Here is a 21,839-nt window from a genome sequence, read left to right as displayed (position 1 = left end):
CATCTCAAGGAAAGTAAAAAGGGTATCTGTCTAGAATAGTGCTTGAGCACGTTAGGATTGCCTTTTTTGTTTTCTCATCTATAGAACTATGCTCAGAGCGCCTCCACGCTCCAACCGCACAAGGGGTAATCCATAAAGTTTCAGACGTGGAATAAAAGAAACAAAGGGAAACGAAAAGAAAAGTGAACAAAGAGGACGAAAACAATGGTGCGTTCTTTTAGAATGCTTCGAGTTCGTCAGGAACTGGGGGTCACCGTATGTATGTACAAAACATCGGGACCAACGCATTCAGAAGTGATGGATGAGAGGATCACCCGAACAAGTCAGCAACACCGCCGAGATCGGGACCATCGTTGATATCAACTCGGTGATTCTGCTGCTGCGTCTCCATCTCGTTGGACATGTACCTCTCCTGCAGGGCTGTGCGAGCCTTGCGGCGTTCCTCGCGCGAGCCGAGAATCTTACCCTGCTCAGCGATGCTGATACCGCGCAGAGGCTCGAGAAGTTCGAGGATGATGGCACGCTGCTGCCGCGGAGAAGTGCATCTGTGAAGAGAGGACTCGGTCTGCGCGATCTTTTGCTCGTCCAGTCCAGGCAAGCTGAGGAAGACGGATCGGGGAGTTGAGCTGCAGGGCCCGTAGAGAACCCAGATCGAGGCGATCAGCTGGGCGAGATCCTTCTGCATGTCCACAAAGTATGATTCGTGCACGGATGTGATGCATGCCTTGAGAACGTCGGTGCAGATGAATTCGCGAATCGTCACGGTAGTAGGGCTGTTGTTAGGGGGTGCAAAGTCCTGCAGAATCGATCGGATCACGCGAGTGATAATGCTGCAGCATCTGGTATCGCGCATGCTCAAAGCGTGCGTGCAGAAAAGCATGAGGGGCTCGAAAATCTCCGGGGAGGAAAGCACGAAGTGTCGGATCGAATCAGACAATTCTGGCGTCGTCTGAGGTGCGCTGGGATCTGCCTCAGCTCTATCTGGGTCTGGTCGGTCGTGTGGCATCAGTATGTGGTCCTTGATTATTCGAATCGGCGAAATATACAGGGGGAATTTCATACCGCCTCTCTGCGGATCGAATAAGCTGGCAACCATGATCACAGCAGAATATGTCAACTGGCGCAGGACACTTTCAGATTTCATCTCGTCCGTGAGGTCATTGCCATCTGAAACGCCGGTCCTCCGCTGCTCAATCACCTCCCATTCCGCGGTAACTTTAAGGTCGATATTGGCGAACAGGGCAGCAAGCATGGGTGGCAGGAATTGGCTGCGGAATCGTACAGGACAATCATCAATCAGACAGCGAGAGATGTTAAGGAGTACAGAGAACTGATGAGAAGAGAGATGGGATGAGTCGTTGAATAGAGCTTCAGATAGGGGGCCAGGGAGTTCGGCGAAACCGTAGAAGTGTTCGCGCATTCTACTCATGCTAAACAGCATCGAATAGCAGGCTTCGCGGACCGCTCGGATTTTACCTCGAACAGAGGAGGCAAATCCCTCGAGCGTTGCCTTGGAGGCGGTGATCCGGGCATAGAACTCGTCACGGCTGCCGCTGGAAATGCCAGCCTGCCAGAAACGGTCGGTCAGGATTCGTTCGACAACCGCACGCATGTCATCGGACACATTCCAGTTGGCGGGGTTATGGAAAGCATGGGCATGGCTAGCCAGCTGGTTAGTTTCATGGTTTGACACAAGAGGGTAGGACTTACCTGACTAGTTGAAGAAGCGTTGTGAGAATCTGAGGGATGAGATCATGCCACATTTCGCAAGCAACTGCGTATGCTGGGGCTGTCTTCTTCAACTTGTCCGTAGACACGGCCAGCATGGTCTTGGTGCCGCGCAAAGGAAGCATCTACGGTTTTTCCATCAGCCTGAGACCGTAAGACGTAGTGAATATCACCTACCTGGAATTTCCGGGTCATTTCTTCCTGCACCAGCTTGCCTTCATTGTCGAGAGAAACCGACGACCAATCCAGAAATTTATGTGCTTGCTTGCCCTGCATGTATGGACCGACGTTCTCCAATCCAAGCATGTGGCAGAAGCCGTCGAAAGAAGAGCTCATGCGCTTGAATTCCTCGTCTTGCCAGGCCTGTCGAATGGGTTCAAGGAAGGATGATAGGCGAGACTGCCGCAAAAACGGGTCGACATTGTTCGCTCGTTGCCTGTACCAAGTCAGTACGAGCCCTTAACACACCGTATAGACGATCATGATACATGATGATGAGAAGAATCGAGGTCAGCTCCATTTGCAGCTTGTCATCCACTCGATTGGTCAAGGTGATCTCTTTGATCTTTGGTTCAAGCACTTCATAGAAGGCCTATTTACCCGGTCATGTCAGTACCTCCTACAAAAATATTGAAGCACGATTGATGTCAACTTACGGAGAAATCATCCGCATATCGCATGGCGAGGCGGCGCAGTTCGTGACTGGCCAGTCCGTGGAGCTCCTTAACGGCCTCAGAGTAGGCAGGGTGATCAGGCTGATCTGGGAGACGGGTCATAAGAATATGCTCGAGAACTTTGAGTGCAAACCCCGAATGATTGTCCAGAGCTTTGGATGAAATGTCAACAACAAGCTTGATGACCTTTTGTTTCATGACCGGGTCATCATAAGTTCTCTGCATCAGGCTCGTGGCCCAATTCTCCACCGCCTGTTCCAACTCGATTCGTTCTTGCTCCTATACCAATCATTAGCAATGGAAAACATTGGATGGGCCAATATGAATACATCTCGTTGGGGCGCTTTGCCGTGGGCGGTAATCCACTTGTTGTAACCCTTGATGACCGCCTCCACGACTGCGAATTGGGCATCTGCACGCATGAGAGGAATGGTGGATTTGCTGAATTTTTCCATGCTAAACGGCTCCGCACCGCTGTACAGATTGTTCAAATTCTCATCCACTCTTCCCAGAATTTCGCTTACTGCCTCTTGAGGGCGTTTTTGGGTGATGGCTTCGATCACTGACGAACAGTATCGGCGGTAGTTGCCGACGAATGCATGCCGTTCCGGTATGGTATCGATATCTTCAATGAGGAATTGGACCGTGGGATCATCTGACTCCATGGGAAGTGACTCCCAGCGTATCAATCGGGAAGTGCAAATGTTAAGTAACTGGGGAGTAAGATCCACAACGAAGTCCAAGCCGCTAATCTTCTCAACCCCAAGTAACTTTGTCCACGCATGCAGGACGGGGATCGAGACCGTCAGGCTCTGATGGTGCATGATACTGGTCATGAAGTGGACAAAAGGTGGAAGGTTCAATCGATGCATGTTGTCCCGTAGGAACTTGTCATCCTCCAGACAGCCAGCAAGGTACGACATCATTTCTGAGAGCTTTTTGGAAATCAAATACTTGGGTTCATCGACATCGTCCGGGCCCACGACTGACCATTCGTACAGTTTTTGGAGAATGGTCAGGTACTCCGTATCGTAAACAAGACAGACGAGTGATTGTGAATCCTCGTTGCCCATGTTGTTCCTTCCGTATAGTGCGTGCAATGCCTCAATAGCTCGTAGTAGCACTTGCTCATCCTGACAGGTCAATGCCCTGAAGATGCTGGGAACAACCGGCGCCGACGTAATTGCTTTATAGACAGACCACGAGAGTGCAGACCGAAGGGTCGCCAGAGCTTTGATAGCCGCATCCCGAGCTTGCGGTGAACTCGAAACATTCTGGACGCAGTTCTCAAGGAATTCGCAGATGCGCATAATCCAACCTTCCTCCCCACAACGCAGCAAGGCATTAGTATTGCTATCCAGATGGATTTGTTCGACGATGCCGGCAGGCGTAAAAATCTCCACAAGGGCCCGGTTCAGTTCGGTTCCGCGCAGCGACGACACGATGTCCTCGCGAAAGAAGATGTCCTCGGACAAAGTCTCCAGAACGGAGAGCACAAGCTCCTTGTGAACGAGCGACGCGCCCCAGAACTGAACCAATGCAGCATCCATATCCATCCAATCCAGGCCCCAGCTTTTCTTCGCCGTCTCGGCCCAAAGCTGAGGAATTTTGTTGCGAAGATAAGTCGGGTCCTCGGGTCGAATGTTTTCAGCGAGCTGCAAGACCATGCTCCGAACATTCGCGCATTCTTCCGTGTCGGTGAATGACAAGTGGCGTAGGACGTGGTCCAAGAGAGTCAGGCCGAAGTAGCGCACCACAGGCGCGTGGTCAGCGCGGGAGGCCAGCAGGAAGCCATTCCGTGCCGCCGCACTACTGTCCTTTAGGGACTCCACGAACGTCAGGGCTTCCTTGCGCAATTCATTTGTGGACGAGGGGCTGTGAATCAGCTCCAGCGCCCGAATGATGTCGGCCATGCCGCCCTCTGACAGCTCCTCCGCAGCCATTTTGTCGAGTCCAGGGCCTAGTATTCAGCTGTTTGCTCGTTCGTCTCGTATCAGAAGTATTGAAAGCTTTTCTTCATGATCGGAGGGTCGCGGTCGAGGTCGTCCCGGCTGGGGCAGGGAATGGCCGTTGAAACCGTCCGGCGCGTCTGTCGTTTAGCAGGCGGACACGGCAGCAACGGCCATTGGAAGGCGAGGGAGCGACGCGGGTAGTGTAAACGAAGGAGGGAAGGAAGAGTTGGGAGTGGGGGAGAGCAAGTTTTGTTGTGGGTGGTGAGCAGGGACAAGAAGGGAAACAGAGAGAGGGTGAGATGCCGAAGAAGTTGAGTTCGCTGAGTTGGACCGGGCTGAGAATTTTCCAGAGGGGCAGCTGCCCTCACGCGCTCACACCGCTCACTCTCGATGACCTCGGCGACTCAGATACTATTCTAGGATAGACTACGGGTCGATCTCTTCGATGGCTTTCCTGTCTCTGGCCCTGCCCTCTCCCCGGTGCCATCGTCGCCTGCCCCTCATCGTCACCGATTGTTTTATCTTATCTTGCGATCCATGGATCTTGGCTCAACATAAAAAGCAACCAGATGGAATTCATTCCCCAAGTAAACACGGCGAAAGCTACAACCCAGATGCAATTGAAAAAAATCATAACAGCAAAAGTGGCATCACATCATCACGCATTGGCCCCGCTGGCATTGCTCGAGATAACCGATATCCTCTTCGGATGGGTGTCCGAGCTCGCCCGGTTTGCGCCTGACCCCCTCGACCTTGAGAGATTGATCCCCTTCGGCATGCCACCATCGTAGGCGCTGGATCTTGACAGTCCGGATTTCCTGGGTGTCAATCTCCCACTTGCCCCCACTGACTTCGACGACCGTGTTGGGTTCCGGGAAGTGGAAGTCCGGGAGAAAGATCTCGGTGGGAGCATCTGGTGCCGTCGGCACCTTGGCGTTCAATGACATTGTGAACGTGCATTTCTTGAGATCGAAGACGTGGTTGACCATCCGCCCGCTGACGTAGATAGGACTGGGGCGCAGGAATGCCTCTGCCGCACGGTAACCCTGCTTCTCTCGAAGCGGTGATTGGGAGTGTGCTCTGATGGATGGGGAGACCAATGCCCCTTTGAGGTTACGGGGTCCGACCTCATGCTCTTCCCCACTACTCTGGCTTTCGGAATAGGACGCAGAGTGAGGATTCATGGAGCGGATGTTGGTCGCACCGGGCAATTCCAGGTCCTCAGGAGAGTAAATTGACAGATCCTCTCCGTTCCATTGGTCACCCCATTCATGGTTATTCTAAACAGTGTCAGAGAAAGTCCTATCTGACCATCAGGAGGGGCCAAACTTACCTGTGTCACATAAACCCACAGAGTAAACCCATTGGCGGTGCTACCCTCAAGAGCAAAGTGGTTCGCATCCATAGCGCTGATCTGGCCGCTATAATCCCCGGTTTGATATGCCTTTTTATCGTCCATATCGTACGGGATGCCGTTTTCAGTGAACAACAGTGGGTGGTTCCCCATGTAATTCAAACTCTCATCGCGAAGGAATTTGAGCTGGTCTCGCAAGCAGTTCCGGATCGCGGTCTCGCCAATCTTGACTCCGAAGGCCGGGGTGAGATATTTGCCTCGAAGGACACCGATAACGTCCACATTATATAGTCGATTCCTGCAGCCATTAGCACTGTAACCATCGTGAGAACCGGCAGCGCCTACCAATGCTTCGTCATAAGAGTTAGGCCGTCGTAAAAATGCACTGCATGGACCATGTTTGGATCATCATCGGGCGTTCCCTTTATATCAGGAGGGACTTCCATGACAGGTGGTTGGCACAACATAATAGCCTCGGGCCATACGCTGCGAATAGCGTCTTTATATGCACGATAGTGGTCCAGGAAATAGCTGTTGGTAAATTTCTCATAGTCAAGCTTCTCCCCAGTCTGGGGGACTTTTGAGAAGTAGTCCTTTTGGAGTAGCGTGTCTGTGGACGGGTCCCAGACTCCATGTTGTGCCCACACACACTCACCCAGCTTCCAACCGGGATCTCGTTGCCAACCATACTTGCTATCATCATGTTCGGCTGGTAACCATGCCGACTCTCCCTCTGGGTCCACGAGTTCTCTACCGGTCTGGTAGGGGCCAAAGCTGCCAAAGCCCCACGTCGTCTGTTCGCACGCACGGCCGGCCCCAGTCAGCATAGCTTGAAATGCCGTGGGGGATGTGCCCAGCTGGAGTTGCTGCTCGGGCGGAATCACTGAGATATCTTGAAACCCCACCAGGCCACGATGAGGTTCGTTCATGCTCTCCCAGCCGATAATCACTTGGGACTCTAGGTCACCTGCCTCGTGAATCTTTTGCGCAAAGTGTTTGCATGCAGCGATAAAGTGGCTCTGCAGATAATCTTGAATGTTCATTCCATTGATGATCGCCTTGGGAGCAAAGTCGCGACCAGCCCAAAACAGAGTAAACATGGTCTGACAGACCAGGCGGGTGTAATTAGTGCTCCAAATCATCTTCGGAAATTCCGCAGGGTTGTCACAGGTGTTCTGGACGAGGGCAGCTTCGGTCTTCTTAAATGTCCTGGGGTTCAGTCCTGCTGCATATAACGTCCACATGGGAGCCCCAGAACCTCCCGAAAATCTCGACCACTAGTACTGATCAGCGCAACTCTCTGTTTGATTCGGCTACCTAAACTGACCACGTCCTGATGAGGATCCATGAAGATGTAGAACTCATATTGTTTCGCAATCCTGAGAACCTCGATTGTAAATGCAATCCACTTATCGTCATATGTGCCGGGGCCAGCATGCTCGATAGCTTCCCACGTGAAGATGTAGCGGATTGTGTTATAGCCCAGCTTCCGAAGTCTCCTAAAATGCAGGTGGGAATCCTCCAGGGAGAACGGTCGTCCAACAAACGAGATATCGTCTGCGTCGAAAAACTTGTCGGAAACGTAGGTTGGAATGTCTGGGGTCTTGGGGTTTTTGGCATCGCCCGCGACGTTGATCCCCCGCAGGATGATCTCTCGGTTCTTGGGGTCACGGAAGGACCACCCATCGATTCGAAGGGACAAGGAACTCATTGTTGAGCGGTGGAAGCCAGGAGAGGGAGGTGGTAAACGTGATCAAGGGAGACGACGGAGACAAACGGATCAAGGGGAGCAGCAGACTGGCAGGTCAGATGATGCCTTTAAGCATTTGTGGCGCATCGAGATCGGCCAGAGCTACATGAGACCACTCGCACTAGACCCCTTGGGACCGCTTATTCCAGATTGAAGACCGAGGAAGTGCTGACGGGAAGTCGTCGAGAGGAACGCGGAGAGAACGATAAGCAGGTGACGTATCGCCCGTTGCTCTACCGCCTTATCAACTGCCGTACACCACACCATTATTTCTCCCCCGCGCCAGTCATTCGGTTGGGACGACAGACCATGGCGAGCAAGGCCGCGCTCAAGGCAGTGCGTACTGCACTCGATGCCAAAGACTTCGAGTCTGCTGCCGACAAAGCAAAGGCGCTGGTCAAGCAGGAGCCCACCAATTACCACGCGTATGCTGCGTCCCCGTTCTCTGGTCGCGAACCACACTGACCTCTCTGCCCCTCTAGAAATGTCTTTCTCGGCCTGGCATACGACAAACTTAATAGAAACGATGATTCGGAGCGAGCATACCTTACAGCGACTAGGATTAAGCCCGGCGATCGGACAGCGTGGCAGGGGTTGATCAGCCTGTGCGAGAAGCAGGGCAGTCACAAACTAGATGCCTACCGCGAAGTGGTTCTGAGACTTGGGCAGATCTTCGCCGAGAAGTACGCCTTTGCCCTTCTGCCATTGGTTCTATGGACTGACCCCGTGTAGCGACGAAAAGGAGCGCTGCCAGGATGTGGTGGACAAGTACACAAAGCTGGCCCGAAAGAACGGCACCAAGGCCCAGTACAAGCGGGCCCTCGAACTTCACCTCCCGACCTGTCCTCTCTACGATTTCCTCGAAGGACGTCTCCCACATCCTTCCCAGACCTATCTCCGCCTGATCGAGATCACAGAAGCAGAAGAGAAAGAGTTCATCAACCGTGAGATTGGAGAGCGCAGAACCCGTCTCGGTGCGCGAATCGACCAGGTTACCCTCGAAGTGAAAAGAGAAGCCTATGCAAACAGTGGATTGGACCAAATGTATCGCGGAATTATTGACTGGACCAACGACGACGAGGTCCGACGCCAATATGAGGAAAAGCTTCTCGAGCGTGCATGCGAAGTTCTGGATGTGTTGCCTCCCGGAGAAAAGGGTTCTACGAGAGACGGAATTCTACGGGCTGCGCGCGATATGGTCATTATCAAGCATCCTTTCGAACTTGCGTGGAAAATTGTTCTCGAGTGGCAGGATGTCGAGAACTTCGCCCAGTGGGACGCGGGTCTTCTGCGCGAATTCATCGAATTTTTTCCAGATACCGGACTCGCCAAAGTGCTCAAAGGGTTTCTGTCCAGTGAGATATCTCCCTTTCCCAAGGAAGAGACAAAAGAGAAAGAAAACGGAGATGCCGAAGCATCCGCCAAGGACTCCGAGAGCGATGAAAATAATGATGTGGCTGCAGACCGTCTGATCATGATGGTTGAGGGACTCGATTCTGCTCGCTCTTCGGTCATCGCCCACCGCATTATGGCCGAGCTTTATCTGGTTATGGAGGAGTATGAGAGCGTGGTTGATGCGTCTCGCAAGGGTCTGCTGAATACTCAGACGCTGGTGAAATACACTGGTCTGAACGCCTTAAACACCACAGATGCTTTGAATATCACATTGGCCAACTCTTTGATCCACTATCAGTCTCCACGGCACCATCCGGAGGCTAAGCAAATCTTCGAGAGTATTCTTGAGAGAAAGCCGACATCCACGAGCTGCCTCCTTGGCATTGGTCTGATTTTGGCAGTGGACGAAGATTATGCCGAGGCCGTCAATTTCCTGGAGCGAGCCTTGGAGCGCGACCCTGCCAATCTCAAAATCCGTGGTGAGCTTTTCTGGAGCAGGGCGCTGAATGGTGAACTGCAAGCGGGCCTGGATGGCCTTCAAGATGTACTAGAAAGCCTGAAGGAGGAGCAGCCCGACAACAGGGATTTCAAATCCGAGCTTCTCTACCGCATTGGATACTGTCAGTGGGAGTTGGACCCATCGCCATCCGCGCGGAAAGATCGCAATGGTGCGTATGCAAGCTTTTTGGCATCCATCCAGGCGAACTTAAACTACGCGCCGGCCTATTCGAGCCTTGGGATTTACTACGCGGACTACAAGAAAGACAAAACTCGAGCGCGGCGATGCTTCCACAAGGCATTTGAATTGTCTACATCCGAGATCGAAGCTGCGGAGCGTTTGGCCAAGGCATTCGCCGACCAGAAAGAATGGGATCTTGTCGAAGCCATTGCGCAGCGGGTTGTCGACTCCGGCAAGGCTAAGCCAGCGCCTGGATCGAAGCGCAGGGGTTACAGCTGGCCGTATGCTGCGCTCGGAACGGTCCAAATTAACAAGCAACAATACACCAAGAGCATCGTTGCGTTCCAGGCAGCTCTTAGAATCACGCCCAATGATTACCACTCCTGGGTCGGTCTAGCCGAGAGCTATCATCACTCTGGTCGATACATAGCAGCCACCCGGGCCTTTGAGCATGCCAAAAAGTTGGAGGGAAATCTTTCCAGCAAGGACAAGGAGCACATCTGGTTTGCGCGGTACATGTTGGCAAACGTCAGAAGAGAGCTTGGGCAATACGATGACTCTATTGCCAGCTACGAGGAAGTCTTGCGCTTGCGACCCGACGAGACTGGTGTGACGATTGCGCTGCTACAGACACTGATCGAGAGCTCTTGGAAAAGCTTGAGTTCAGGCTTGTTCAACGATGCAGCAGAACTTGCCCGCCAGGCTATCGGGGTTGCGGGCTCTCTAGCGCAAATTCGACCTAACATCTTTAATCTCTGGAAGGCTGTCGGCGACGCTTGCGCCAATTTCTCATACATTAAGATCAAGATGGAAAAGCTACCCATTTCGGATTGCAGGGCATTGCTTACGACTGAACTCGATCCTGCCGCGCTGGATATCATGGCTGATATTGACGGTGTGGGGAAGAGTTGGCTCGAAGTCACTGAAGACGACGACTTCGATGCATCTTCCTTCTGCATCCACGCATCCATTCTGGCATACAAGCGCGCCATTCACATTTCCGTGCACGACACTCACGCCCAGGCCGTTGCCTGGTACAATCTTGGATGGGCTGAATACAGAGCATACTCAAGTGCGCAAGGTAACGCCAGCAAAGTCAAGAAAGCACGCAAGTTCCTCAAGGCAGCTATGCGGTGCTTCAAGCGGGCAATTGAGCTGGAAGCCGGGAACTCAGAGTTCTGGAACTCGTTGGGCGTGGTTACAACTAGCATGAGTCCCAAGGTGGCCCAGCATGCCTTTGTGAGAAGCCTGCATCTGAACGACCGGAACGCACAAGGCTGGACGAACCTCGGCGCACTTTATCTGCTGCATAATGATATTCAGCTTGCAAATGAAGCATTCACGCGCGCGCAGTCGACTGATCCGGATTACTCGCAAGCGTGGATCGGCCAGGGCCTACTCGCTTTGCTGTTTGGTGACGCTAAGGAGGCACGGGGTCTTTTCGAGCATGCGTTTGATATTGCCAACTCCTCACCTGTGCTTCCGAAGCGACAGTACGCATTGACCCTTTTCGACCATTTGCTCTCCGACGCCTCCGAGTCCAATGAGGTGTCACATCTCATCCAACCCTTCTTCGCTCTTCACCAACTTTGTGCGCAGGAACCATCAGATCTGCCATTCGTTCATCTCTCTGCGTTACTGGCAGAGCGAATGGGCGAGGTGACCGACGCCGAGTCCAGCCTGCGGGTTGTTTGCTCTGGAGTGGAGGCCGAGTTCGAGGAATCTGAATCCCCAGCTTCTCTGTCGCGATTCGCCCAAGCCAATGCAGACATGGCTCGTATTCTTCTCGCTCGCCATGAATACGGGGAGGCCGCTGAGAAGGCTGAACTGGCTCTCACTCTCTCTGGGGAAGAAGACGCAGAGAAATTCGACCCTGAAGCATGCAGCAAGCTGCGTCTTTCGGCGCATCTGACCGCCGGTCTGTCGTACTACTACACCAAGTCAATGGACCGTGCCATAGACATGTTCCGTGACGCTCTGCATGAAGCAGATAGCGCTCCAGATGTGGTCTGTCTGCTCGCACAAGTGCTCTGGGCAAAGGGCGGGGAGGAGGAACGAGCAGTTGCTCGTCAGCAGCTGTTCGACTGCGTGGAGAACCACCCGGACCACATTGGAGCAGTCAGTCTGCTTGGAGCGATTGCACTTCTCGACTCGGACAGGGATGCTATCGAAGCTGTCGAGTCAGACCTCCACAGCATGATCACTCGTGATGACATCGAACTCCACGACCGCGCAAAACTTATCAAGCTCCTGACCGCCATTTCGGCCCAGGGCTACACAGGAGACGCGGCGCTCCCAGACGATACCAGACGGATCGGCGAGGCTACCGCAGCCGTGATGCTGTCACCGGGTCAACCCCAGGGCTGGATGGAGTTGGCGACTGCCTCGCAAAGTCTGTATCCTGCGGAGATGGCTATTCAGCGCGCCTTGCGCAGCGTGCCTCCTCACAGCAACCTCGAAGCTGCAGATCTCAGTCAGGCCTATGCGCAAACAGGGAAGGCGGGCGATGCTCTTCGGGCAGTTATGGTTGCACCGTGGAAGCAAGATGGATGGGAGGAATTGAGCCATGCGGTCTCTGGTGTGGCTGCATAGTCCGTTAGCAAGGCGATGAGGTTCTTGCTATTAGACGTAGGAAACATAGACAATTGCGTACCTCAAACAAAGCACCAAGTCAGCGTCTTCTGGCGCCAGTATTCCCATTTGTCCCATTCGGCTGCGCCTGGTTCTCTTCTCCAATCTCTGCAACTCTCTGTAGCAATCTCGCCTTCCGATCCTCCCTCCACGACCGATCGAGAGCCTCAATCTTGCCTCCAAGCATAATCGTGGTCCCAGGAGCTAGTAGCACCATACCCCGAGCCACAGTAGCATTGCGAAGCATAAGTTTCGCCCCAATGGGAAGCTTCTCAATAGAGACACCCTCAATGCGCTGCATCTCAATCCCGACGGCGTTTGTACCAGCGGCATCCTGCACAATCAGCCGATGTGGACCAAACCCCGAGCTCCCTGATGCGTTGGCATTGCCGCCCGTAGCATTATTGCTCGTGGGAGTATTTCCTGTTCCTGTCAACTCGGTATCCTCAAGCGCGGCTATCGTCCGCACGACCTCGCGGCCGCGGATAGCCTCGCCGCGCTCGACGCGCTCGATTGCTTCGATCTGGCTCCACAAGCTTGTGCCGATGTCTTCGATGTCGAGCACTTGCACGGGGATGGAGCCTTGGAGGCGCCGTTCCTGCACGTTCGGGTCGGAAATATCCACTGGGAGGAGGGATGCTGGTGTTTTGCTGAGGGAGTCGCGAAAGTCTGAGGCTAGGACGCGGAAGAGCGCTGTTTGGGTCAGAGCTGAGATGGGGATGTTGCGATTGCCTGGGCCGGATGAGGCGAGAAAGGAATCCAGCCAGTCTGGTGAGACGGCCAGGGACTTGTTGCTTTGGATATGAGCTGCGATCTGGTCTCTATGGGCCATGGCGACCGAGTAGGGGTTTGGAGTGTTGTTGGTGGTTGAAGCTGTGGATGTAGTTAGTTTGGTCACGGACCACCGTTTACTCTGTCCTCTCTCTTATCACGTCCGCTCTTTCCTCCTGGACACACCCACGCACCATGTCGACGATCTCCTCACCCCGTCACTCCGTCGCTTCTTCGCCCGCTCCGTCAGCTCGCCCATCTCTTGATGCCCTAAACACCAACCTCAACAATCTGAGCGCCCCGTCCACCCCAACGGGACGTGCGGTTTCACCCTCCTCCCAACACCCGCGACGCAACCGCTCCGCTCTGCGCGACTACTACAACCTCAAACCACCAGCTGCCGAGCCGGCCCCTCGGTCGCGGAGTGTGCCGCGTAGTACAGATGCAGGCGACATCTCCAACCCCACGTCGCTGGCCTCGGGAACAGAGCTCGACAACGCGGACTTCGATCCCCAGCGCTATGTTGACCACCTGCTCTCCACGTCCTCGCTGTCGACTATTCTGAAAGCTGAAAATACCTTAGTGGGAGACATTCGTACTCTGGATGGAGAGCGCAAGGCCCTCGTGTACGACAATTACTCGAAGCTGATCCGCGCCGTCGAGACGATTGGCAAGATGCGGAAGAGCATGGATGATCGCGGTGCGCCGCTGACTATGACCAAGACTCTGGGTCCGGCGATTGCGTTTGTGGCGGAGACGGCGAGTGGGCTGATTAAGGAGGGCGAGGAGCAACGGCGGCAGATGAAGGCCGCTAAGGGGGAAGAACAGGCGGGGAATCAGAGACTGGAGAAGGAGACTGTCATGTGGGTTCTTGGGGCACCGGCGAGACTGGAGAAGTTACTGGTTGAGGATAAACGGGAGGAGGCCGCGGAGGACTGGAAGGAGGTTCGAGCGCTTCTTGATGCCTGGGGCGACGTGAAGGGAGTTGCTGAGGTGCGGGAGGCCTGCGAGGGTGTCATCAGTTGGACGGGCCAGGGCCATGATGACTGAGGTATTCCTTCGATCTTGCGCCCTATTGTGGGCACCTTCAACAGCCTCGCGGCGCCCCATTCGTGCTGCAATTGCTGCACACGCGGACTCCATCTCATGGTCTTCGAGAGTGAGTACTGTTCCTCTCTTTCCCGAAAACCTCGGCCGACGCGAATGCCTCGCAGAATCCGAACTCGGGGATATCAGAACGTCAATTCCATGCGGATTGAGACCACGCAGCAACACGCTCAGCGTAGTTGCTCCAGACGGATACCGTCTGACTTGAGACATACGAATGAAGCGCACATAGACATCTATTGCAAAGAATCGCTTTTCTTCACGCCTCTGCAAATGCAATTCTCTCTCAAACCTTCCCTGAAAGCACATCCCGACTGGAAAACAAACTCGCCTTCAGCCCAAAGTCATTCTTCGACTTGATATCCAGCATTGTGTACGCATCGCACTTGTAGTAGATCGGTCTTTGATCCGCATTAACCAACCCCACATCCACCAATCCATTCAGCACGCGCTTCACATCCTCCTTATCCTCGTAATTCGCCGTATACACACAAATCAAGCGCGCCTGTCCTCCATCACCGCTTCCATCATCCGGCGCAACCTTGGCGATATCGCCTAGTCGACCGTCCTCCAAGGCCTGGGCGACAGTACCCCAAACGGAATCCACCCGGTCCACGGTAGGGAAAAGCATCCACTTCCCGCACAACACCCTTGTCTCCCGCGCCACGGAGGCGATATCCGCTTCCAGCCCTCGTCGGAGAACATTCAGTTTCCGCGTGAGTGGTGCGGTCGTCTTTGCGCCGGAGGCATCGTGCGCGGCCCGCAGCGAGGCGCTTTCGTCTTCGAATGCCCGTAACAGCTCCGTGCCCCGCCGGACGAGCTCGGATGTATCGCCATCCTCTGTCTTGCCTGCTGGTGGATGACCGTATGCCCAGATCCACGGGCCCGTTTCACTGACTTGGGTTGTTGACGGCGGGAGCCGGGAGAGGAAGTGTGGGATGGATTCGTTTTCTCCACGGCGATTGGGTGGTAGGTATTCTGAGGGTTTGGTGGAAGTGAGAGGCTCTGGTTTGGTTGTTGACGGGTTCTTCGCGGCGTATTGCTCGTATTGACGCGTGGAGAGTTGGTAAGGGTGTATGTCTGACCAGTAGGGTTCTGGATCGTAGGTAGCGACTAGCTCTTCCAGGCGGGCTTGTTCATCGACGTCGCCTGGGTCTGTCAGTGGACGTGGATCGTGTTTGAGTCTTAGTGCTCACCGTAGAAACTGGACTCGTCGGAGAAGATGGCATCCGGGCTTGTGGTGGTGGGTGATGACATGGTTGATTGATGGAGGTTGAAAGATCAAGAAAAGGCAAGTGGATCGATCGATCTTATCAGTGTGGGGAAGTGCAGATCATACATTTTGGAGTTCTACGATTGCGTACCCATTTGATGGAATGATTGTACATGGCCCTAAATAAGTGGAAAATGAGAGAGTATGAATAGTAAGAGAGTTCAAGATCCAAGTGTAAACAACAATGACATCAGATTATATTTAGTCATCCGCCTGCCACCGCGTGAGGTTCAAGATTGATATTCAGACGGCATGACGTCTCCAGCCGCCCTAAAAGGAAATACGAGATGCACCTGCGTAACATGATTGGCGAACCGCCCAATTCAAGGGAAATGTCCCTTATGCTCATGATTTATCGGCGCACCTCAAAACCCGTAACGAAATTGCAGTGGCGAAATCTTCGTTATCTCATTAAACACTCCGGACCGTTCAGGCGTCCGAGGCCATGGAGCATTGGGACCACGCACCACTCAGGAATGCACGATTACAGCTACGTACGTCTATACATATTAGATTCCTAGCGCGTATCGAATCTTCTGTCGCTGACCATCTTCCAGAGTCCTTCAAGTGCAGGAGTGGCCCTTGTCGTCATTTGCACTGTGCTCACCGCGATAGCAACAACATTCGTCGTCGCAAGGTTAATTGCTCGGTTCGTCATCTCGAAAACATCGGGGATAGATGATTGGTGTATTGTGGCTGCCGTGATCTTTGCTATTGGAACACACGTTACTATTAGCATTGGTGAGTTCGCACATTGCAATATTTCCCTTACCGCCGCTAACTTGTCCAGGTGTGGGAAATGGAACCGGCACAAGAGCAAAAGTCAAAGGGCCAGATACTATATTCCTTGGGCATGTACGTTTTAGGCCCTTTAACTCTTTGAACGGGACCTTTCACTAAATCCAACTGCAGATTCGATTGGCAACTCAAGTCCTCTACGCCGCGGCCAGCGGAACTCTTAAACTCAGCATCTTATTTCTCTACCTCCGCTTATTCCGAAATCTTCGCAAACTGATCATCATCACCATTGTTATTGTCAGTTGCATGACCATTGCATTCATTTTCACTGCGATATTCCAGTGTGATCCAGTGGGGTCATTCTGGACCATGACGGACGATGCGAAAGCCTCTTGCATCCCTGAATTGATCTTTTGGTGTGATGTTGCGGTGATATTTCTTCTGACGAACCTGTGGATTGGATTATTGCCTATAAAAACCATCCTTAGTTTGTTTTTTCGCTCCTAACAGTGTTGTTTTTCGTGCTAACTTGTTTTCTCTCTAGCATTACACGTCACCTGGACGAAGAGAGTCAAGGTTTTAGGGCTTCTTTGCTCGGCAGCCTTTATGTAGGTTTCTATCTATCTTCTTTCACCTTAGAGAGATCTTGCTGATGAAATCACGATATAGTACATGTGTTGCAGCTGCGGTGCGGCTAGCCTTTGTCATTCATCTCTACAAGGGTAATGATCCTTCCTGGGACTCGGTCCCAATATACTACTGTTCCGAGGTGGAGCTTACGACCGCATTGATCGCGGCCAGTATTCCAGCTATCAGATTAGCGTGGCCAAAAGCCAGGGAGTACTTCAGTTTTTGGAGGGGTAAGGTCAAGCTTTCGGGAGAGTCAGAGCAGAGCACAGTTAGTGTCTAAGAATAAACGACATAAGACACTATCACGCTTTAGAGAGTCTGGTTCAAATTGTGACCCTAATAGGAACACTCTCGTTGCTCATAAAATACTCCAAGATCAGGACAAAAACCACTCACGCACACCAAATTCAATTGCCTCCTACAATCCCAGGCCATTCCTGCTCCACAAACTTGGTCACGTCCGCTTTCAAAGCTTGAGGCTGTTCCAACGCCGCAAAGTGTCCACCCTAGCCGTACTTGTTAGCATGCGTGGTCATTTCTCGGAATCAACATTTACCTTCTGGTGCTGTTCCCAGTACTTCAAGTTGCCTGTTGTTTCCACCCACGAGCGAGGAGCGGCGCGAGCTCCATGGGAAAGGAAGAGAATCCAAATGGCTTCTTGATATACCAACGGGGATCATTGCTCGCCGGGATAGGCGGCGGGGGGTAATTCTAGAGGTAATTTATTAGTTAAATAGATATCTCTCCGGAGAAAAACGTACCAGCCGATAGGCGTAGATTGCTCGAGGGAATGTCTCAGTCAGCCAGTATAGTGTGACTGATTCCAAGATATCCTTGGGAGACAGAGGGTCGTCGACCCATTCAAGGAATTTCTCGCCGATCCTGAAGATCTCAGCACTGTTCCTCCGTGGTTCGTCTCCAGTGTTATTCGCACTTACCATGCCAGAAGAGCTACCGGACTGGTGGATAGGACATGGCCAATGGTGCTCGGGCGCGTACCATGCTCCATGGCGTATCCAGCGCCCGTGGACATAAAATCGGTCATTCGCTGGATACCTCGCTTCTCAAGCGCATTGAGGTTGGCATCAGACATGCCGTCTGGTCGTCTCATGAAACAAACATTGACTTCCAGCCTGTGTTGGTATTCATTCCTCACTTGGACGGGAAGTAGCTACTCACGATGCACCGCTGACATGTTGTCAGATCAAGGTTCATTGTTCTTTTTCTCAGTGGGACTTCATACCTTTACAGCTGTCATGATCTACAGCCAAGTTCCTAGCAATGCGACTGCCAATGTCGCCACCTTGAGCAACGTACCCGCTCTCAAAGCCGACGTCTTTCATCAGCTGGTCCATGATCCGGGCAACATCGGTAATCTCAAAGTTTCGGTCTAGTGGAGGTCCAGACGAGAAAGTGTAGCCCGGCAATGAGGGCACGATCAAGTGGTATGGCAGGGTAGTGGGAGTATACTCATCCCGAAACATTTGGAGGATAGGGAGAAACTCCAGAAAGCTTCCTATATATTAAATAGACAGGTCAACTCATCGCATCAGGGACGCAGTTAACAAGCCAGCCTACCGGGCCATCCATGAAGAAACAAGATTGGAACTGCATTCTTCTTTTCGGAGAAAAGAGCCACGAAATGGATCTTGATGCCTTCTATGTCGGTGGTGAACTGCGGGAAGCTATTGATGCGGTCTTCCGAGGTCTTCCTGGGAGGATTCGTTAGTTGATTGTGTAACTACCATGTTTGAGAGATGTGGTAGTACCACTGATAGGATGTCAGCCACTGCTCGCGCATTGTGACCAGCCAGTCGGTCGTGATGCCATAGCGTCTATCTGACTGGGAGTTCTCGTACGTGTGTGGTGCGAGCTTGGAGACCTCGATCAGTTGCTTGAGCTCGGAGAGCTTGGCCTTGGGGATGTCGGCTTTGAAGGGGGTCGGCGAGACCCTCGCGGTGGAGGGCAGGGTGCTGAACGGGAGAGACATGTTTAGTGTCGTGTAGTGTAGTGTAGGATGGTGAAGTTAGTTGTCTTCGGACAGTCCAAGCAGCCTTGTCATGTGCCGTGCGGGGTCTACTGTCAGACAATATGATGAATTACAAATCAAAGATTTCAAGTACATATGACAAATGTGATTGTTTCGCTTCATACTTGGAAAGACCATCTGTGGTTCAGCGCATGCTATGGCATTCTCACCGCCCGCACCCTTGAGGTCGATAACATTCCCCGATATGTATCTGTTCAACAACTTCGACCTGGGCAGAGATACAAGGGTGTCGATGCATCACACTCTACACCACCACATGAATTGACGAGACACACGTTGCAATGCCCGCGCAACACCCTCAATCAGCAATAACAGTCTTTCTAGACCAACCACCAAGCTGCCTGCAATTTTGTCCCGCGTGCCCCGACTATTTTGTCATCGGCACCTACCTCTTGACCGAAACCAAAGATGAGAATGGAGACATCCAGCAGACCAAGACCGGTAGCCTACAATTATGGCACCTAGATCCCGTCCAGAAGACATTGTCAGAAAACCCAAAAAATATATCTCAGATCAAATGCTAACGACCCCCCAGATCCCAAATCCAAAGGCTCGCTCTGCCCTATGCGGTCTTTGACCTGCACTTCCACCCAACAGACCCGAATACACTCGCCATCGCCAGCAGTGTGGGGTCCGTAGCTCTCTTCCAAGTGTCGACCGAGTTGTCACACCCAATTCTCAACCACAAATGGACCAAACAGATCCACGAAGACCCGGCTATCCCAGCATTGTTTCTAGCCTGGGTGCCACAGAGCTGGTTCCGGCAAGATGCAGCCGATGGCTTTGCCGTCACCTTCTCCGATAGTCGAACAGCCGTCTTCGGGACGGAACGAAGTCTGCTCGATGAAGACAGCATCGGCGAATGGGGCAATTTCGCCGCAAGGCAGATGATCGAGGTTTGGTTTGTCGCGCTTGCTACATACCGAGAACCACTTACTCCAGACTCCAAATCGGAGGAGGGTCATGATATCCCGTTTATGTTTACGGGCGATGACTTCGGATCACTGCATACCCGTCGATTCAGCAAGGAATCATCAGACTCCGAATCAGAAATCGAGCCCCTCGCTTCTCTCCTGATTGCCCATGACGACCGATCTCGTCATCACACCGCCGGCGTCACGGCTATTCTCCCTTTACCTATTCCGTTAACAGACGACGCACCTTTTCTTTTGACTGGAAGCTACGATGAGAGTTTGCGGGTGTACCATGCCACGCGCAGAGGAGAGGTTCTGGCCGAGCTAGGCCTCGGTGGTGGTGTTTGGCGGTTACAGGTGTTAAAGACCACTCGAGTCGTTGATGGATGGTACTTTTTGGTGCTGGCGAGTTGTATGCATGCTGGCACGAGAGTCGTGCGGGTTTCTTACGAGGGATGTGAATGGGGAATAGAAGTCCTGGCTGAGTTCACGGAGCATGAGAGCATGAACTATGCCAGCGATATGTGGAAGGGACCGTCCGAGTCGGCGGAACTACTTTGCGTATCGAGTAGTTTCTACGATCAACGAGTCTGTGTTTGGACCGTGGATGTGCAATAGGAACGAGGTCGACAGAGGCCAACCACACTACATATGATGACCACGATCCTACGTTCAAGAAAGATCCATAAGCATGATTGTTTGTCATGAACACGCTAGACGAAGCACAATGCAAAAATAGCGACAGGTATACAAGTACATCCGCAACCAGACCCCAAAAAAACACAGAGAGAATGACTTAGACAATCGTCTCCAGTTCCCGGGCGTAGCCTAGCGTATTCTCAATGACCGTGCCGCTGGCCACCAGGATATCCTTCTCGGACCGGGTAGCCGCCTCAGGCTCAACGGGGAAATATATCCGGCCATCACGAAGAATCCAGCCGCGTTGCTGGGCAAACTCGATGACAGCACCCTCCGACTCGAGGAAGAGGAGATTCTTGGCGTTGGAGATGGGCAGGGATGCGTATGCTTTTTCGGAGCAGTCGGCGATTTCGCTGCGGATGGTGCCGATGAGGACCTGTAACAAGAAGGAAAATATTAGTCCCTGATACCAATCGTAAGTAAAAGAGACGCTCGCTTACATTCGAAAACAACCCAAAGTCTTCGGACGGAACCCGCTCCGACTTTGTCTCCCGCCAAACCTTATCATAGCTCCCCTCCATCAAGTTTCGCTCCAGGTCAACCGGATACTTGATGTAGGCATCATCCTCGATACGACCACCCTTCAAAATAGCCTCCTCGACCAATCCCTCCAGCACGGTATGGAAGTTTGCGCTGTCACCCATGCTCAACAGGAGGAGCAGGTACAGCCCTGTGATCTTGCTGCGCTGGCTGGTGCTGAAATCCATCTTGGATGCATTCGAACCGGGCGTGCCGGCATCCCGCTCAAGGTCGTAGAACGGCTGCAGCTGCTGGTAGTACCGTGTGAAGGCCTGCGCGTCGGTCTGTCGGATGGCGGCGAGAGCGCCCAGCTCGAGGACCTGCCGCGCCAAAGCCACGAGTTGTGGAGATGTGGATGAGGTCGGGACCAGGGCGTTCTGGAGGAGGAGGGCGCGCTTGGCTTGGCTGAGGAGGTTGTTGGCGGCGTCGAGTTGCTTCTGCTCCAGAGCCTTGTGGAGCTCCGAAACAAGGGTTTTGAGGTCGGCGGCCATGATGTGCGGGATAGAATGAAGATGTAGAGAGATATGGGCGTGGATAAGCTCGTGGACTGGTTGCAATGGCGATAGAGCTGGCCGGGAAGAGAGGATGGATAGTTGCTGTCCAGCACGGTGACGGAGCTGCGGCGGTCAGCTTGCGGGTCACGTGGTATACCGGCCTGATTGGTCAGGTTCCATATTTCTCTCTTCTACTCTGTAATGTACACAACACACTTTCGAATCCAATAATTCCTATGGACTAACATTAACAGCTCTAAACATGGTCAAACAGAGCTAGCTGGACCATAGTTTCAAAAAGCGGCGTTCCCAACCCCGTTGCTGGATCCCATCCCTCTGTGGCATTCCAGCCGGCATCCGGCACATACGGGGTGCTGAGTCCAGCGTCGGTCGTTCCATGGCAGCCCCGGGAGCCGCCCTCTACAATGTCTGTGAATCCATCTTGGCCCACAGAATACAACCACGGGTTGAGAAATCCCAT

General features: G+C 53.0%; 11 protein-coding genes across 11 annotated transcripts; 4 read left to right on the top strand and 7 right to left on the bottom strand.

Annotated features, from left to right (window-relative positions):
* Positions 1-310: 310 nt before the first annotated feature.
* On the bottom strand, positions 311-4,345 carry N7474_005723 (karyopherin MSN5; the record flags this gene model as incomplete). Its single annotated transcript, XM_057197138.1, has 6 exons — positions 311-1,661; positions 1,711-1,853; positions 1,906-2,164; positions 2,217-2,320; positions 2,385-2,681; positions 2,732-4,345. 6 exons carry the CDS (start codon positions 4,343-4,345, stop codon positions 311-313), a joined length of 3,768 nt encoding a protein of 1,255 aa, XP_057054534.1.
* A 659-nt stretch (positions 4,346-5,004) lies between these two features.
* Positions 5,005-7,419, bottom strand: N7474_005722 (sterylglucosidase 1; the record flags this gene model as incomplete). The annotated part of the gene is made up of 4 exons (XM_057197137.1): positions 5,005-5,634; positions 5,688-6,006; positions 6,054-6,985; positions 7,036-7,419. The coding sequence occupies 4 exons, from the start codon at positions 7,417-7,419 to the stop codon at positions 5,005-5,007; spliced, it is 2,265 nt and encodes a 754-aa protein (XP_057054533.1).
* Positions 7,420-7,767: 348 nt separating this feature from the next.
* N7474_005721 (SKI complex subunit tetratricopeptide repeat protein SKI3) lies at positions 7,768-12,124 on the top strand (the record flags this gene model as incomplete). Its single annotated transcript, XM_057197136.1, has 3 exons — positions 7,768-7,883; positions 7,941-8,141; positions 8,191-12,124. 3 exons carry the CDS (start codon positions 7,768-7,770, stop codon positions 12,122-12,124), a joined length of 4,251 nt encoding a protein of 1,416 aa, XP_057054532.1.
* Positions 12,125-12,203: 79 nt separating this feature from the next.
* Positions 12,204-12,995, bottom strand: N7474_005720 (OB fold domain-containing protein; the record flags this gene model as incomplete). The annotated part of the gene is made up of 1 exon (XM_057197135.1): positions 12,204-12,995. The coding sequence occupies one exon, from the start codon at positions 12,993-12,995 to the stop codon at positions 12,204-12,206; it is 792 nt and encodes a 263-aa protein (XP_057054531.1).
* Positions 12,996-13,129: 134 nt separating this feature from the next.
* Positions 13,130-13,984, top strand: N7474_005719 (COG1/VPS51 family protein; the record flags this gene model as incomplete). The annotated part of the gene is made up of 1 exon (XM_057197134.1): positions 13,130-13,984. The coding sequence occupies one exon, from the start codon at positions 13,130-13,132 to the stop codon at positions 13,982-13,984; it is 855 nt and encodes a 284-aa protein (XP_057054530.1).
* Positions 13,985-14,327: 343 nt separating this feature from the next.
* Positions 14,328-15,298, bottom strand: N7474_005718 (DUF1917 domain-containing protein; the record flags this gene model as incomplete). Its single annotated transcript, XM_057197133.1, has 2 exons — positions 14,328-15,190; positions 15,238-15,298. The coding sequence occupies 2 exons, from the start codon at positions 15,296-15,298 to the stop codon at positions 14,328-14,330; spliced, it is 924 nt and encodes a 307-aa protein (XP_057054529.1).
* Positions 15,299-15,790: 492 nt separating this feature from the next.
* N7474_005717 (uncharacterized protein) lies at positions 15,791-16,962 on the top strand (the record flags this gene model as incomplete). The annotated part of the gene is made up of 6 exons (XM_057197132.1): positions 15,791-15,808; positions 15,872-16,055; positions 16,105-16,169; positions 16,227-16,539; positions 16,597-16,660; positions 16,722-16,962. 6 exons carry the CDS (start codon positions 15,791-15,793, stop codon positions 16,960-16,962), a joined length of 885 nt encoding a protein of 294 aa, XP_057054528.1.
* A 299-nt stretch (positions 16,963-17,261) lies between these two features.
* On the bottom strand, positions 17,262-18,672 carry N7474_005716 (epoxide hydrolase family protein; the record flags this gene model as incomplete). Its single annotated transcript, XM_057197131.1, has 7 exons — positions 17,262-17,393; positions 17,444-17,564; positions 17,621-17,815; positions 17,862-17,870; positions 17,919-18,198; positions 18,261-18,394; positions 18,452-18,672. The coding sequence occupies 7 exons, from the start codon at positions 18,670-18,672 to the stop codon at positions 17,262-17,264; spliced, it is 1,092 nt and encodes a 363-aa protein (XP_057054527.1).
* A 341-nt stretch (positions 18,673-19,013) lies between these two features.
* On the top strand, positions 19,014-20,264 carry N7474_005715 (uncharacterized protein; the record flags this gene model as incomplete). The annotated part of the gene is made up of 2 exons (XM_057197130.1): positions 19,014-19,216; positions 19,268-20,264. The coding sequence occupies 2 exons, from the start codon at positions 19,014-19,016 to the stop codon at positions 20,262-20,264; spliced, it is 1,200 nt and encodes a 399-aa protein (XP_057054526.1).
* A 178-nt stretch (positions 20,265-20,442) lies between these two features.
* Positions 20,443-21,355, bottom strand: rpnL (proteasome regulatory particle lid subunit rpnL; the record flags this gene model as incomplete). The annotated part of the gene is made up of 2 exons (XM_057197129.1): positions 20,443-20,721; positions 20,786-21,355. 2 exons carry the CDS (start codon positions 21,353-21,355, stop codon positions 20,443-20,445), a joined length of 849 nt encoding a protein of 282 aa, XP_057054525.1.
* Positions 21,356-21,614: 259 nt separating this feature from the next.
* N7474_005713 (tripeptidyl peptidase SED3) lies at positions 21,615-21,839 on the bottom strand (the record flags this gene model as incomplete). Its single annotated transcript, XM_057197128.1, has 1 exon — positions 21,615-21,839. One exon carries the CDS (start codon positions 21,837-21,839, stop codon positions 21,615-21,617), a length of 225 nt encoding a protein of 74 aa, XP_057054524.1.

This window comes from Penicillium riverlandense (assembly GCF_028828495.1).
Source record: "Penicillium riverlandense strain IBT 135883 chromosome Unknown utg000003l_segment0_segment0, whole genome shotgun sequence".
NCBI classification, from domain to species: Eukaryota; Fungi; Ascomycota; class Eurotiomycetes; order Eurotiales; family Aspergillaceae; genus Penicillium; species Penicillium riverlandense.
Note: the sequence above shows the minus strand (reverse complement) of the source record. Positions and strands in the feature narration are given on the sequence as shown.